General features: G+C 39.6%; 1 protein-coding gene across 1 annotated transcript in view; it reads right to left on the reverse strand.

Moving 5' to 3' along the window:
* Positions 1 to 17,574, reverse strand: part of SCAPER (S-phase cyclin A associated protein in the ER) — a 140,925-nt gene that overhangs the window by 11,714 nt on the left and 111,637 nt on the right. Inside the window, exons 28-29 of the mRNA XM_069867284.1 lie at positions 12,397 to 12,634; positions 9,179 to 9,328 (exon numbers count right to left, since the gene is read on the reverse strand). Coding sequence (XP_069723385.1) covers positions 9,179 to 9,328; positions 12,397 to 12,634 — 388 coding nt within the window. The remainder of the gene's footprint in view (positions 1 to 9,178; positions 9,329 to 12,396; positions 12,635 to 17,574) is intronic.

Consider the following 17,574-nt stretch of genomic DNA (forward strand, 5'->3'; position numbering starts at 1 on the left):
CTGAGGGGCACTCCTTGCCTTTCCCACTATCTTGCATGACCTCCAGCTCCAAACTTGAACATGGCCATTATAAACATTTGGATCTTCAAACCGTATGGTCGGTATGGGAACCATTAATGTTTCTTTTCTATTTATTTATCATTTCTATAAATGTCAATTCTCATCTGTACCAACAACTAGCAACTTTATCGAACAGGAACTGTGCATCTGATCTCTGCAACTACAGAGTGTTCCACCAAACAGTTAAATCCTTTTGTTTGATGTCAGGTTATTTATAACTTTGTAAAAGAAATAAGTCTTTATATTAGTAGTCCAGAGTTTCTCTTCAAAGTCAGATCTGCATTATTTCTTTGCTTCTATATAAACAGATCTCACACTGCTAGTATTCAATCAGCAGAATATGTCACCACTCAGGCTCTTCTTCTGTTTTAAGGTCAAGCTCTTTTCTTTCCATTTTGCAAACTTTGCTATTGGCAAGGCTCTGAGCAAAGAATGTTCTAAAGCCCTCCTAAGAGTTATCAGAGCACCATTTCCATGCAAAAAAAACCCAACCGTTCCAGAATGCTACATTCAAATTTAATAATAAACAATTTAATAATAAGAATTCTGTCTATTTGAAAATTTCCAGTGTTTATTTTCTTAACATCACATGTAAGCTCTTGGAGAGATGATAGCACAGTTCAGAAATCTTGCTATAAACCACATGATAAGCATTGTCCTTTCAGAGCCAGCTCTATGGCTTAAGCACACAGCTTCTTTCATGTGTACAGAAAAAATTACCTGAGCAGTTTCTATGTAATCATCCTAAGCCATTTGAGCATTGAAGATAGGACAGTGGCAAATATAAGCATGTAAAATTGTTTATCACAAGTGGTGCTCAGGGGAAATCCAGAGAAATTGGTTCTTTATACAAAGCTCTTGAAAAAATGTCACCCGAACCAACAACTAATAAGTCACCTTAGTTAGAAGATAACAAACGAAGTATATAAAGATTAAATTCAGGTTGAAATAAATAATATTAAGCAGATATTGTAAAAGATATGCTCCATGGGATGAAAGGAGAATAGAAACAACTCTAATACGTGCTGAGGCCAGTTGTGGCTTTAACACATGCCCATAAACAAAGAGTAATCTAATGCCTGAACGGGAAAAGGAATTAAGGAAAAACCTAACTTTAAAAATGACAGCATTGTAGCATTTAACATATTAACACAAAAAGAAGCATTAAAACATGTGCGGTTGCTCTCATGCTTCATGTTAATCATATGCTCAAACACGTTGTTAAATTGAAGCATATCACCAGTTTTTAAAAAATGGTATTATAGTGTCCAGAATAACTTAAGGATTGATCTGTTTAATTGTCGTCCTAGTAATTTTTAATCAGGGGAGAACATGATCATATATCAAATAGATTGAGAAATACAAATAAAACTCCCATCATGCCCTGTTTTAAATCCCTAGGCATTATCCTGAGAAATGAAAAAATCGCAATTAGCCCTTGTAACCCAGAACAATTTTTGAAGAATCGCCTTCACACCTAGATCACATCTTCAACTTTGATGAACCACTTTTAAATTCCAGCTGCTGCTTTGGGTGTGATTCTCTACTCTTTACACACATGAAACTCAACTGATGTGAATGAAGAATTCTGGATTGAAAAGGTAGAGAAGATAGAGGACCTTAGTGAACAGGAATTCAAACAAAGTATTGGCAGAAGTTTCTGCCATCATCCTTGAAAACATGGCTAGTTTGGGTCAAAAACCCCAAGAGGCATGAATAATTAAAATACCAGTCTAAAACAGAAAATATTTTTGTTTCTCTCAGAGCATTCTCTTTCTTCAAAAGTGAGTATTTTCAGTCACTCTCCAAAACCCTACTTGCAAGGAAGAATTTTTATTACTAGTACATTTTGTCTTCTGTCTTCCACAATAAGTGTAAAGGGTTTGTGAAAATAGCTGATCAGCAGCTAAAAAGACTGAAATGCTGAGCCACTGGATGTGTTACAGGGCTGGCTGAAGGAAAGCTCCAAACAGACAGCAAGAAAACGTACTTTTCTGCCATGAAAAATGTGCTACAATTTGCTCATTACTAAGGGGAGAGGAAGACTAGCAAGATTTTCCATAGGACTCCCTTTGCAAGATTTAATGCATTTTGTTTTTTTTCTTTACAGTATCGCTTCAACCAAGTGTTACTTGAGCTGAAGATGAGGAAATAGGTTTAGGAGACTTCTTTGGGCCTTTTGCAGGCTCCCACCCTTCAGGCAGCATCCAAGGGCTTGGAACAACTGTCAACTGCCTGAGCCCAAAGCTGTGAACACAGAGCAGGCCAGCATCCTCTCCGCATGGGGCCAGAGATGTTGGGAACCGTCGCTGTGGGTCTGCGGAGACTTGGAAAACTTGCAGTTTGTGGGAGAAAGCCAGGGAGTTCCCTCACACATGAGGCGAGACAGACAATAGCTCACAAGGCCAGATGAAATATTTGCAGGCTTCAGACTTTGTTTTAAAGTTGTGTGTGAAATTTCATTCTCATGAAAAGGAGAGGCTGGGTGGGAACGTGGCAGAGCGAAGGCAGGCGCTGTGCAACCTTCTGCATCCATCTCTGCCCACAGACCTCCATGGCCAAACCCAGAAAGTTCTAGGCCCAGGCTGTAGCTGAGAAGAAACTGCTCATTAAGCAGGACTATGTCAGTCTCTGGTGTTTTTTCAGTGTGGACCTGATCTGCGAGACCTGATCTAGTGGGAGGTGTCCCTGCCCATGGCAGGGGGGTTGGAACGAGATGATCTTTAAGGTCCCTCCCAACCCAAACTAGTCTATGATTCTAGAAAGTCCATTGGGATTAAGCTGAGACCACCAAACCCTTTTTACTCCTGACCCAGGAATAAGATTAGAAAGTTGCTTTCTGGAGGTGGCATTAGCTGATTGCTCTCTGTCCTTATGTTAAGCTTTAGCTATGGACTTTATTTTAAGTTGTTGCTTGGGAGCTAAGTTTATGCTTTTGTGTTTACAAATTTAGAAAAAGACAATAAGATAAATCCAAGTGCATCCATCTCTCATATTAATTCCTATACACTTTCTCTTCTCCTACAGGAATCAGCCAGCCATGAACTGAAACTAAATACACTTAATCTCAAGTTAAGTCTGTGCTCATATTAAATAACCTTCCCCTCACCCTTTCAAAAAAGAAAAGAAAAAAGAAATTACAGGATGTATTTTGGGATGTTAGAAATACAATTAATATGTGACACACGAAATGCCAGTCCCACATGCTTGTGCCCTATTTTATTTGCTCAGTCATAGATCACTCTTGAAGAAGTTGTTCATCACTGAGCTCAAACAACAACAAAGGTGTCTGACAAATCACCTAAGAGGCATCCCCACTTTTCACTGGCTGCCTAGACAGGAATGTCATCTTTTGTGAAGATATTGCTTCACTTAAGTGAATTTATGTGGCCTGAGTAGGTAAGTCTGATAGAGAAAAAACATATATTATAGGCCTGTTTTAATTTACTCCATTTTAACTTGGTGAGCTTAATCCTTAGGGGATTTTTTGTTTACAAGCTGAAGTGCTTCTAAATGGTAGTCAAGACTGTAACTTCACATGAATCACTCACTTGCCGGAATCAGCTATTCCACAAAAGCTACCAGGCATATTTTTTGTTCAAACCTATAAATCTTTAAAAGGTTGTGGGTTTTGGTGGTGGGTTGTTTTTTTTTTTGGAAAAGTTTAAGAACATAAACCGACAACCAATAAATGAAATCCATACTCCTAAAAATCCTTCCTCTGAAAAGAAACCAAACAAAAATCAGAATTAAGTAATTTCAGATACCATTTACCCACAAACGTGGACATTAACCATATGGTAACCACCGATTCCTGCATCTTCAGTCCTATATTGTATTTTCAAAAGCTCCACCTACCAGATCCAAATTGTTCCAGTTACTCCAGAACCCCAAAAGTAACATAAATAATGGAAGTTTAATGACAGCTTCTAGTAAACAACCCATATGGAACCACTACATAATAGTTTTATAACCAGTCTTCCAAGTTTTCCTGTCAACTTCTGATTTTCACAATTTTTCCATTTTAAAAGTATTTTTCTTTCGTGATGCCAGCACTAGAGGAAACCGGCCACATATAGAAACTCAGTCAGCATTAATACTGACAAAAGCACAAAACCATTTCCCTACAGAGGGTAACTTTTGATCCAAAGTCCCTTTGTGTCCCTCACAACCCAGCAGCACTTCGAACCTGAGTCAGGATTTATGTCTGCTGTTTTATGACAAAAGGAAGACTTGCCGCAAGAAAAAAATACCAAAAAGTAAGAAAATACAACTATAAGCAAACCATTAAACAAAAAAAGGGAAAAGATGATCTCGGCACGAAGCCTTTCTTGGGGATTATCTACCGTGCTTCCTTTGTGCTGGCCATGAGCCAGAAATGTCATGATCCATTCTGACCCGGGTCTACCACACAATATTTTAATGTCCTTGAACATTATCTTCATGATTGTGATACTGCTGTGTGATGTTTTGTATTTTTAAAACAAGAGCAATTCCTCTCCCAGAATATTCTGGGATATATTTTATATATATATATATATAAAATATTCTCCCTGTCCCTTACCCCTTTAACCAGAGCTAGCCAGCATGCCTTGTGTTTTGCAATACATTTTCCACATCCATACAGCAAGGAGAAATGTCTAATGAGCGAACGATACTATTAAATCTAATTCCACTTGCTTCTATTTTCCACATGTGGATTATTAGATATTAACGTTTCAACGATTTACCAGTTTACAGTAAGAATAATGCACTGCTCTTATGGACACAGTGCCTAGGGATAAAAAAGCTTTGCAGTGATAGAGAAATCAATTAGACTTGCAACTGGAAGACAAACTTTCAGGGATGAAATCCCCTCTTCAAGGACATGTGGTTTGTGTGTCCAAATTTTTCCAATTGTACTGGTTATTCTAAGTTTTACTTCTATTTACAAACCCTAATTTTATAATTAAGTTTTTAAAAGCTGCAAAGACTTTTTCCAAGCTCTTTCACAGATGGTTTGTTTTGCAATCGTAATATGCTTTAGTTTGACAATCTAGAATTATACAGTTTGGTATCCTAAAATCCCTCAAGTTAGTGAGGTTCTTCTAGAGCACTCCACACACAGGGCGTTGTGAAGACTGCAAGAACAAGAGCTATTTTCATTTAAATAAATGCACAGCAGACAAATGAGCAATTTGTTCTTTCAGAGCCTGTCAGCCAAGATCCCGAGTCTGAGCATTTGATTTGTGAAGACTTTTCAAATGAAAAATATTCACTAACTGCAATGAATATGGAAAGATTTTTATTCCCAGTACAGCAATGTGAAAGAAGCCAAATCATCTGTCATTCATGTTAATTTAATTATGTGGCCAAATTTAATCGTCCAATATAATATGCAAATGACCTGAGTTGACAGCACATGCTAATTATATTTATTATAATAATTGAATCAAACAATGAAAAGGAATAAAAATGTAATGAAATAGAATGATACTTTTAATTAACAGGAGCATTTTAATTAGAAACTGTAAACCCACATTCTAATGTAGTATGATTGGCTTATTCAAAGATTGGACATTATTTTTATTACGCCGTTTAGTTTTACACGTCTGCCCTTAGTACCATGGGACCTGATTCCGTATGTTAATAGATTAAACGGTGGCCAAAAAAAGAGAATCAGTTGCCTTGATCACACTTCACGCAAAGCAGCTGCCGAATAAAGCTGAGCCCCGCTACGGCACAATTACAGAATCCTGTCTCGTGAAACGCAAGCCGTCTAACTCTGTAGTAAACAAAGGTTCACGTGCCGATACAAAACAGACAGTGCAGTTTAGGCTTGACTAACGATGTTAAAGCATTTAAAATACTAAAGAAACGCTCTTCCCTTTTTGAAATTTTCAGTTTCATCACTGATTTATTTCTTCAGTGACAGCAGCTGCCCCGAAAAAGCTTTCTGAATGTTGAAACAAAATACGCCAAAAGGAAAAGAATATTACTAATATATTACATGTGGGCAGAGTCAGCAAAATCATAGGCTTTTTAAAATAAACAGAGCAAGCACTATCAAAACACTTAGGAATGTGTCCCTTAGGAATCCACTGTCCTCACTGCTCCTCGACAGGACCGCTTGGGCCTGGACCAAAAGCCATCGACGGTGAAAATGCTAACTGGGAGCCCAGCCACCGCCTCTGTGGGTGTGCAGGGCCCTCCTCTTATTTGGGGCTGCTGGAAATGGCAGAAATACCAATCTGGAAGCTATACTAGAGAAAAGAACTTGCCTTTTTAATTTGCTACTCAAGTTAATACAGAGACTTTCACAGAGAGTGCAATAAACTCAGACAGACCTATATTCCATTAAACAACTGGCATATGATGCTCTTGGAAGATATTCTTCCATAGAATGAGAAATATTTAGGAAATTGCCCTTGTATTATTTTGACTGCACAGCGGTAATAATTCACTTATTTAAATCACAGTACTACTACAGGAGGTCAATGCTGAGGTTGACAGGCTGTAAAATTTCCTTTTCAGAAATCTATCTATCCTCCAAACTGTGAAACTGCAAATTTTTGAATAATCGATGCCTTTATTTCTTTATTCCACTACGCTGGTTTGGATATTTATCAGTTGATGGGAGTAGACAAAGGAATCACAAAAGGGACACCAGAAACTCCAAACAAATATTTGTTCTTTTTTTTGAGGGTTGAAAGGACTAAAAACATACAAAGGTTTGTAATAACAGATATAAATTTAGAGAGGAAAAGACTTACTTAAACTACAAACATGACAAAACAAATGTGCATTTGACTGCAAGAATAATGTGAATCTGCTGTAAAATACGTCAGTTATTGACTCCTTTAAAGTTTGTTCAAATACTAAATCAAAAGAGCTACCAGGCTCTATTGAAATGTGTTTTCATAGCTTGTCTGGTGTTTCTATTTTTATTATGCTGTTCTTTCCAGGAGTTCAAGCCTACTATTTGAAAGCTTTCGCTGTGAGACCGATTTTTTATTTTTAGTAGGACGCTGCAGATGATCAACAATGAAAGAAAGGATTGGAAGCTCATTACATAACATAAAATTAAACCCTAACTGAGTGAATAGGGAGCTTTTCCCTTTATCGGAAGTCAAAACACTAACTGCACCTGAAAATAAAGATGGCAAGCAAGTCTCACTGCCTGCCTAGTAAGGAAAAATACTGCCTTTTACTAACAAAGCTCTTTCCCGCATTTTGCAAGTATCTGAGTGAGAAATGATTCCATTTTTCAAAATGCTTTTTCAAACAAGAAAAAGCCAAACCAAAATGCCACTTCCTCAGTTAAAAGGCTCTCAAATAGGAATATCAGAAACTAAATAAAAAGTTAAGCACATCATGACATCCCTTGAGAAAGCACACCGAAGCAAACCACTGTAAGACTGCTTTCAGTCTAACAGACGGTGATTAAACTTGCCTCTTGGAGCTGCAGAAGCCACCGTTTAATCCTGAAAATGGACTCAGTCCAGGGGTAGAGTGGCAATGGCACATGACCTCAACCCCAAGGGCACACGCTGAAGACCTCAAGCCCCTGCAGGACCCCCAGCTGGGACGCACGCCCACAGACAATGTGTTTCGCACGTACTTACTCTCTGGACTGCCTAGGGCAGCCGCCAGAGCCAGCTGCTGCCATGGCACGATGCCTGCTCGCCACGGCCGGACCTTCGCCCCCAGGCACGAGCGCGGCACGGTGACAGGTACAACCAACCACTCTAACTGACAGCGCTGGTAGGAAATCCCTCTTCTGTGCTATTCCTGGCACATTTATAGTTGGAAGTTCTCTGTGCAATGAATCACATCTGTTTATACTTCTGTGCCAGAAAAGACATTTTTAAATTGCAGAGAAAAGACAACATTGTTTGCTGGCACTTCTGGATGCCAGCACGAGCCGTTGCGTAGCAGTGGGAGTCAGAAAATGGTAGCAATATCACATGGATTTTCAAAATGACCGTGTTAAGAAGTTTCCTACAGTTAGCTCCAGACCCTGAGTGGGAGTTGGTTGCACAGGGCAGGGAGGCTGCAGGATCCTCCCTCTGTCCATGGCCAAAGCCACAGAAACATTTTTGTGTAATTATCTGATATAATTATACAATATTTCTGACAGCATTGTCAGCTTCAAGATATCATAATGTTCCAATTATAGCCAACAACCATAAGAAGGTTATCAAACACCTTTTCTTTAAACCTTTGCTGACAAGGTGTAACACTTTTCTTCTGCTTTTCAGCATAACTGAGGGCACTAACCTCTTCATCCCAAACCTCCACTCCAAAAGCTGAACAAAACCAGGAACCAGGTGTCACAAATATGGACAAAGGACAAAACAAGTCGATTTACAAAATACAGTATTCAGCTGAATCATACCAAAGATCTAGGAACCGTAACACAGCTTCTACACGTCCAGTCAGGTTCATATACTTAAAAATGAAGAGCGAGTGCCAGCTGCTGCCCTGCCCAATCCACCCTGAGATGCTACATACAAGCTGAAGGAACTTAGGAATTTAAGACTAAAATATTCAAAACAGTTTTGAAGTTCTACGTTTGAGTTATTTTAAAAGCTAGTAGAAGAGGGCATATAGTCCACTGACACAAGTGGACAACAAGCAAAGAAGCTAAAGGGGAATTGCCACTGTTTGTTTGGCAGACTGTTTGGTTTACTACTAAAAAGACACAAGGAAAAGAATGGCTTAAACCTAAATGATTACCCTGGCTCCCAGAAAGATGGGTACCTTGGCACGCGAGGACGTGTCTCCATGGCAGACTAGCTTTGCCAGCTTTCACCATCTGATCCAATTGACATGAAGTTAACTTGGAATTAAAAATATCCCTTGCTAAGGATATGTTGGCAGTGAGTACAGCTAGTTAAAATCAGTGCAATGTCAGCATCATCATCTCCATAAGAACATAAAGTTTGCTTATGCCCGTGTAAAATTACTGCTTTTGTGTTAAGATGCAATTTCAGCTTCTCTTTCACAATCACATGGATTTGTGCTCACAGGAATCACAAGCGCTTCAAAAAGAACACTAAGGGGATTAGTTTTCTTGAGGGATCCATGACTAAACGTGCACTTGATAACTTCTGATCCCGTTTTCCATTTGCCTTACCTGGTTATCTGTGTTGTTTACAGTAAAATAGCCCACACAAATAATGACTTCGTGCAGCAATCCTTCACAGGTATGCTGAGAACAGTACCACAGCAGAGAGCTGATAATGTGCCGGAATGCAAGGGACAGTCCTTCAGCACCCACAATGGACTGAAAAAAAAAGCCAAGAAAGAGAAATTACAGTCCAGCAGATTGTTTCAGAAACCGTGTGAATTACATATATCACATCAGTTGTACCCTTCTGGGTTTTTCGCAAAGTACAGACTGTGTTCTTGGCTGCAATGACGTTGGAGTAGGACAGAATCAGCTCTCTTCTTTCAGGAACTTGTCATTCACAACTAGACTGTAACATTAAAAGTTACAAAAATAAGAATACATTCAAATTGTAAAGGGACAGGAAAAAACTAATTCTGCTTAGTTGGCATTCAGTGCAGCGTTCAGTTGACCATTTCATTTGACACACATTACATGTTCCAGGAAAACTTAATGCTAATAATATTTCTTAGTAGTAAGCAAAAGAAACCAAACCATCTTCATTTCTGCAAAAGAGCAAAATGCATTTCTCATTAATAACTTGGACTCTAAATGGAACGCAAAGATTAATAACAAATACTGACTTTTCAAAGATTAAAAGAAGTTAGAAACATCCAAAAGGAGAGAATGTTCAGCTGCAAAGCTTCTTGGGAAGCTTTTAAAAAGTAGGCAAATTGCTGTAATGTGGAGATTCCGAATCAGATTTTATCTGTGAAGCCTACAGCCTCTATTTAATAAACATGTCAGGCAGACAGAGCGACACAAGGTCAAAGGGGAAAGCCACAGCTCAAGGAATGAGCGGGATGGTCTACTAACTCTAATGAAACTGCAATGCGCTTGGGAAAAAACCTCTTGCACTTGTGAGTTGTCTTCATTTTATACCTTGCGGCCCGTGTTAAGTACATGTACACAAACTCCTGTCGGTGGTACAGCTTAGTTTTAGCACACTCCAAATCTACCCAGCAGAGGTAGAACCCTTGACAATTAAACCAGACTCAGCTGTGGCTCCATCCTGAACCTGAAGCGTTCTGGTAAGTTGGTTTATTTTCAAAATTTAATGCATGATACAGCCACCATTTACTGCTTTACATCATGTAAATGCCATGTTCTCAGGTCCAACCTTATTTAATTAGCGCTGTCCACGCATGCTGTGACCCAGCACTCCGGGTTTAACCTTTCCTGATAACAACAGGTCAAAGGGCACCTGAGTTTGTGTATAAAAGTTAAACTAATTTTTCAAGAAAACTATGCTTCCTTTTTAGCCAGAATTAATATCAGCCCAGGATCCTGTGTTGTTTCTCACTACCTTCTTTCAATTGTTTAGACTGTCAAATTAAATGAAATATATACCCGCGAGCCATCTGTGCTAATACAAACTCTAGAATACCAGACCTCTTCTGTTAATCAAAACCCCCTATTCTATAGTCCCACTATTGCGTGATAAAACCGTTCTTTAGAGATAATCATCAGACAGCACATAAATACACCTTCCCCCTCTGCAGTCTCCTAGCCTGCCGTATCCCACAGGGTCCGAATGGATAGCAAACTGCCTTAGGTGTATGTTGGTCGTTAAACAGCAGAAACAAATCACATCAAGTCACGGAAAGGGGTAGCTGCTGAGACTACACAAGCGTGTGCGTCCATCACAAACAATATTATGCCTACAACTGAGGAACAGAGCTAAGCAGATACTTCTCAAGCGGAGCCCTGCATTGATGAACTGAATGAAATAATCCACACTGGGTGGTTTTCCACCTCCCTTTCTGCTATAATTACTATTCTGCACAACTATATGTGGAATGAATGAGGGCAGACCAGGGGGTTTGGAGATTAATGCTGAGGGTTTGCTATAAATGCGCAGGTACAATGGTAGCTGGCAGAGGGGGAAACACGGGACAGCATTCATAGTGGTTTCTGGGATATTAGGAGCAGCTCCTCAGGCAGTGGGATTTGCTGCAGCCCCCCTGCCAGCAGAAGCCGTCCCAGTCCACGTTGTACTCGGTGGGATATGCCTGTTAAAACCCACAGCAACAAATACACACCTGCTCTCAGACCCAACGAGCTGTAGAAGAGAACTGCTTCGATACACTTTGATTTACAGAAAGAAGTGGGAGTTAATGGTGTGTGTAAGCGTTATTCTACTTGAAACTCCAATAAATATGCTGTCTCTGTGCCCATAAAAGCCCAGCGCCCTGACCGGACTGGATCCTGCAGCTGCAGCTACACAGATGAGGGTTGCTACACACAAATTGCTTGTTGCTGCTATCAGAGGTACCAAATGTACTGAAAGTCAGAGACAAGAAGCATGAACTGAAGGAGACGTACCTTATACTGAATTCTTTACTCACGCAAACCTCTTGCTGAGTTTAATGCATTTCAGATGGAGTGTGTGGCACAACTTATATACAAATTGCATATTAAATGAAACAGAAATGTGTTCTGATGAATTGTGCAAGACTGATGTTGCTAAACGTGTTTTGCAAAGCAATGCTTCTTGACAGGTGTTTTACATTAACAACACGACAGCTTTGCCAATTTATCTGAGCAGTACACTGGTATTTGTATTTTGTTTGTACGGCAAAATGATTCATTTACCTTGGAAATCTATTCACTGGAGAAGGTGTGAAAAGACTTACTTCTCAAGACTCAAAATGTGACCGCTATGAGGTTTTTTTTGTGAATAAAAATAATGAAAAGTTAAATTTCCAGGTTTTTGGACAATAAAATTTTACTTGGATAAAAAAACCTGGCATTGAGCGATTTTCAATTTCAGTTGTAAAATCTTAATGCAAGTGGCCACTGAAAGCAGTGAAAAATGTAAACTGTGGTTATAATATAAGCCAGTCCTTTCACGTTAGAAAAACCATTATTTCATGCTTTTGACCAAGATTTTTTTTTATGTTATGGGACTTATTAAATATAAAAAGTACTGTGCTAAAAGAGAGGTTTTTTTAATAGAAGTAGTAATGGGTGGGATTCAACATTTTGCACAGTCCAAATTTTTACTCCATTTGCCATCGCTATACAGTAGAAACAATAATGAGCAGTTTTAAGAATGAAAAAAACTTTAAACATTGAATTGTGAAAGCTTCTTCAATAACTAAGATCTTAAAGACAAAACTTAGTCCAAAAGTATATGCAATAATTAACATTCTCACACTAAGAAGCTGTAAAACATCTGTTACCTGGAAGGCAGGCAGATCGAGAACAGCGAAGCTATTGAAGAAACGTAAACTCTGAATGGCGACCTGGATCGTGTTCGCTGCGTAGCTGTCTTTAGGACTGGCTGTGTTTGGATCGGAAATGGTCCCGTGGAAAAGAACACAGTACAGCATGTGCAAGACTCCAACCAGATCGGTAGACTGCAGAACTGCCGTTAGTCCTGTGGGGTCCTGACGTGCACTGTCAAATATGTTCCCAGACCTGCCAGAGAAACATTGAGCCGGCTGAGGAGGAGACCAGTGCTACGGGAGAACGCCTGCCCAAGGTGCAGTACTTCTGTGTCAGAAAAGCAATAACCTGCTACCAAGGAAAACCCTGATGCCTAATGTGTCAAGAAACCACAACATTTCCAGAAAATGCTCTCAGTAACGTGGCCACCATCCCACACTCTCATTATCTGAGGCACAACTGTTTTGTTAAATACAGTTCCGCACATACTGGTGTCTGTGGGTTCATGATACCAGAGAAGAACCTTGCAGAATTCGACACCTTTAGAGTTGGAAGCCTGGGGGCACTTTCAGGGGCTCCACACAAGCTCTGTTTCGGGTCAGTAGCCTACACCCAACTTTCTTTCTTGCAGCAGCAGCCAGCAGAGATGGGAGAATTCCCTGGAGTCTCTAACGGCCTCAGTGATGGGCTGCAGGCACCGGGACAAACTGCCTACCTCAGTAGCGAAACAAGTTACTCAGACCAGATGATCTTAATCAAATAGTTCCGCAGGAGTTCAAGAATGAAGTGGTTGAACAGTTAACAAAACACACTGCTACTTATTTCAGTCAGATGCTATTATGGGACACTGTTGGGCAGCAAAGCATAAATAAGCATGAAATACTCGAGAGGAACCAGCCCGGCTCCTGCAGATGGAAATGAGGCTTCTTGGATATCTTTTAGGTGTGTATGTAAAATAATGGGGAAGGTTTTTGGGGTGTCTAGGGTATCAGGACAGACAGGCAAAAAAGTCAGGATGCCCTTTCCTGCCTCACATTCAAACCTTCGTAACCCCTCCATGACTTATACTGTTTCTGTTTTTTTCACATGATCACTCACCTAGATGATGATGTGGGATAGTCACTACTAAGGAAGACTAAGATCACTACTTAAAGGGTTAAACAATGCGTGGCAGGCAGGCAAATAAAGAATAAAGCACACAAAATAATTCCACAAGTTATATATACTGGGTCCCAATTCAAACCCACCCTGTAAATCACCTGCACCTCACTACGGATATACATTTGGTCTATACTGGCAATCAGAGGAAAGACCAAAATATTAAGATAAAGTGAACAGTAATGCTGAAAGTAAAGTACCTCAAAATTTGGTCTTTACCTCAATTACTATACTTCCATCTTAAAACAAAAAAACAGAAAAGAAAAAGAAATAAGTGTCAGTCTCTTTGAGGCTATAAAAGTTGATTCTTTATATTATCTTTTTCATAATTGAAGGAAAATACAGCGGGAAATATGAGAAAATGTTATAAAATGACACATTGGATATAGGTATCTTTCCCTTTTGCAACAATTAAAAGCAAAGGAGATGGGAAGGCAGTGGAAACAATGACAACCTTCTAAAACAATCTCAGCTGAATACAAAAACAACTGGATGCTCAGAGGGCTCAGAATATTCCTGTTAGCCAGAAGCAGTAAGCAGCTTTTCCTTGAGTAGAACAGCTCTAGATGATCTTTTCAGTAGCTGCACCAGAATCACCTTGCACCACTCGCTCTGCTCCAGCGAAGGTGCCAACACAGATCCTGGCTGGGCTGACTGACCCTGCTTTTTATGATACAGACGCTTGTCTTCCAGAGGGCGACTAAACCACGAACCCAGGAACTGCCAGGTTGTGGCGATCATCGTCTTGCTCTGTCTTTCTCACTTTCAGTGAGGTAAGAAAGCTATGAGGCATCTCTGCACAGCCTTTGAGGGCTCTTCTCGCAGACCTGAGGCCAGGTGAACCCCACACAACAGTATCTGGGTTGTACGCAACTTACTCCACTAGTACCCATCTGCTTCCATTGCTGTTTGCTCACAGCTTTCCCTTTAGCAAGTAGTTACTCAGATGACTCCTGCTTTTTATCAGTTAGATCACACATGTAAGGAATGATCTTATCTAAAATTGGCATCTATGGGTACCATTTCTTTCCAAGTAATTTCTGTTTACAGATTGTGATGTTCAACGCTACTGAAGCTTTTAAGCACGGCATCCTCTGCGGCTGCTGCAAGGATTCATGTCCCAGTCCTATTTCAGTGATACCTATGCTGTACAAAAAGCACAGGGGACTGCATGTTACGGTACAAATCTTTATAAGAAGCAAGCAGATCCTTAGGTAAGATAATAAGAACAAAAGCAATGTAACTGCCTATTTTCCAGTACCTGTGCTGTTACACAAGTGACTCCTTTACCACCAGTCACCACTGGACCTGCGCTACCACTCCACTGGTGAGCATCGGTAGAGTCAGTTGGAGACAAAGGTGCCCAAGTTTGTTGTACAAGTTCCAAAAATGGGGTCTTTGTTCAATCCTGTGATAGCCAACTGACCTCCTGACAGTCCCTAAACAAACTGTGCCACAAAACCAGCCGTGCCAGCACTTTGGAAGGCCACTGGCATAGGATTCTCTCAAAATACAGGCAATAACACTTGAAAGACAAGCTGAAGTAAATAAAAAAGATTATTAAAACCGTGATTTGATGCCACTCACCTGCTGCAAAAGCAGAACCACAAACATTCAGCTGGTGGTTTGTAACACTCATAACGAGCCTAACATTTACTTTATATGGAATAAAGTGGAAAAAATATAGAGCTCTAAGTCTGTTTTGGGTGGGGCTATGCTGCACAACAATTTATGGCATTACTTTCCTTCTCCTATGCCTGGAACCCATTCCCAAAATCTTCATTTCGAAGCCCTGTGGTCTTTAAGTGAGTGTGTTTGACTGGAGTCAGCAGAGACACTTCCTGACCCATCACCTGTTCCTGCCAGCTGTGTCTTGACGCAGATTCCTACTGCAGTTTCAAAGTTGTGTTGGCACGTGAACCTGGCTGCAAGCAAGGAGCCCACTTGGATGGCTGCAAGAGGAGGGCGAGCTAACAATTATGGGACTGCCATAGTTACAACTTTGGTTTGTGTATCTGTAAACTCCTCAATATTTCTCACTTTAAAACAGCTTCTGATGCCATTCCTCACTTTAAAACAGCTTTATTTTGCAGCATGCAGTAGCCAAACTGCGCTGTCGCTGAACTACACTCAAGTAACCAGCCTGTTTATTTCCACAGTATCACATGAGAGCACAACTCCTTTTGCCAACCAGTATTTCTTAATTTCAATCTTAGATTTTTCAACTGTAGACAACAAAATAAACCGCTTATGATCAAACGATAACCCCAAATTAATTACTGCTTATGATACCTCACCAAATTTCTGGTGTCTGTATGTGATGAGAAGATTGACCAATTTTAGTAAAGGTTAAAGTTAACTTGCTCTCAACTCTCACTCCATCATTATTTTTAAACAATTCCATATGAAAAAGCTTATATTGCTGGATGAAATCCTTTGACTACTTTGTGCTGCTCTGGAGCAGTGAATGAATCAAAATATACATAAAAAAGTCAATTGTAAAATAACTCAAAATGCAAGCATTATTTTTTTTTTTCATAGAAGAAACCACAAATTTTAAAGTACTGCTATAGGACAAAGCTGTTAAAAAAAAAACCCAGAAAATCTGTCTATTAGGTTTGGCAGATTGCAGGAACTGTTAGAAGCATTTATTTTTGATGTTGCATGTGTTACAGTTAATGTGTATGTGAACACGCCCCTGGCTCCTCTTGGTTTTAACTGTCAGTTATAATCACTTTAAGCCTAAATGTTTACCACAAAAAGGTAAAAGACTTTATTCATACTGGTTGTGGGCTTCAAAGGAGAGAAAAATGTATACGAGATGTTGGAAAACAAAGCATGAGCCTCTGCACAGGCTGCTTTGAGTGACTTTGGTCAAGTCTGTACAACAGTAGAGTCCCCTTATTTGTCAGATTTTGAGTCCACCCCATAGGCAAACCCAGTGCTGTCAGGACACCGGCTGCAGTACAAAAACTATAAACCCCCTCAGAGCCTAAGATGACGACCTCCTTTAAGAAACTAAGGTTTTACCTAACCGAAGTTAAGGGAGGAGATTCCTACGGACATATCTCCTTTTAATTCTCCTAATAAGCAGCTTAGTCTCTGTCTGTAACGGCTGCCAAAGTACAACAGTCAGTACGGACAAACTGCTTCCATTAATCACGGAAGGGAAGCAAGACTTACGGGATATTTTATATTGGCTTATGCAACTGGGAAACAGATAGGCTTGCAAACTTTACCAAGTCTTTATATTTAACACAGAGAAACAGGCAAGTATTTATATTACGGTCAAACAACTTGCAAGACCTTAAAAAGGAAAGTTTAATGAAATGCAGGGAATTTTCATTACGGGTTGCCACTATGATTTTCAGCTTCTGCCATCAAGGAGTCTCAGGAACTGGTACAGGGTTTATGACTTACAAAAGAGGCTTAAGAATTTAAAAATGTGCATATATTCATCGTAGGAAAAACCCGATACTGAACAGTGCTTAAAATACACCACTATTTATTAAAAACAGGAATTCAATACAGCTTGATGAAAAACAGCATACTCTGCAGAATAAGTAAAACTAAAATTTCTCCAAGCTTCAATATGAGCAAACTGTTTATATCTGAAAAGATATTGTTTTAAAAACTGACTGAGCTAACAGGCAGACAAGCCTCTCTAAGGATATACATTATAATGTTTGTATATTTGAAATATATACCCTTGATTAAAAACACGGAGCCAAATGGAAACATGAGTTTTCCAAAGGCTTAGAATATAAGCTGGTTTTTTTATTATTACGATTTGAATGCTATCATCTGCTCTTTTGGCTTCTGAATTATTTTATTTATAAAGAGATGTCAAAATAAAGAAGCAAAATAATGGAAGTAGATAAAGAAGTATTTAACACCTGTCAGACCTTGTTACAATTCCCACTGCCAAAGTAGGAATTGCAGCACTGTGTAAAAGCGCCAATTTGAAACCTTTTGGAAATTTCAAGATCAGGTTTTACTTTACAGCACTTGTCAGCTCTGCTGACCCTTGGACG

The sequence above is a fragment of the Phaenicophaeus curvirostris genome, chromosome 12, assembly GCF_032191515.1.
Source record: "Phaenicophaeus curvirostris isolate KB17595 chromosome 12, BPBGC_Pcur_1.0, whole genome shotgun sequence".
Taxonomy (NCBI): Eukaryota; Metazoa; Chordata; class Aves; order Cuculiformes; family Cuculidae; genus Phaenicophaeus; species Phaenicophaeus curvirostris.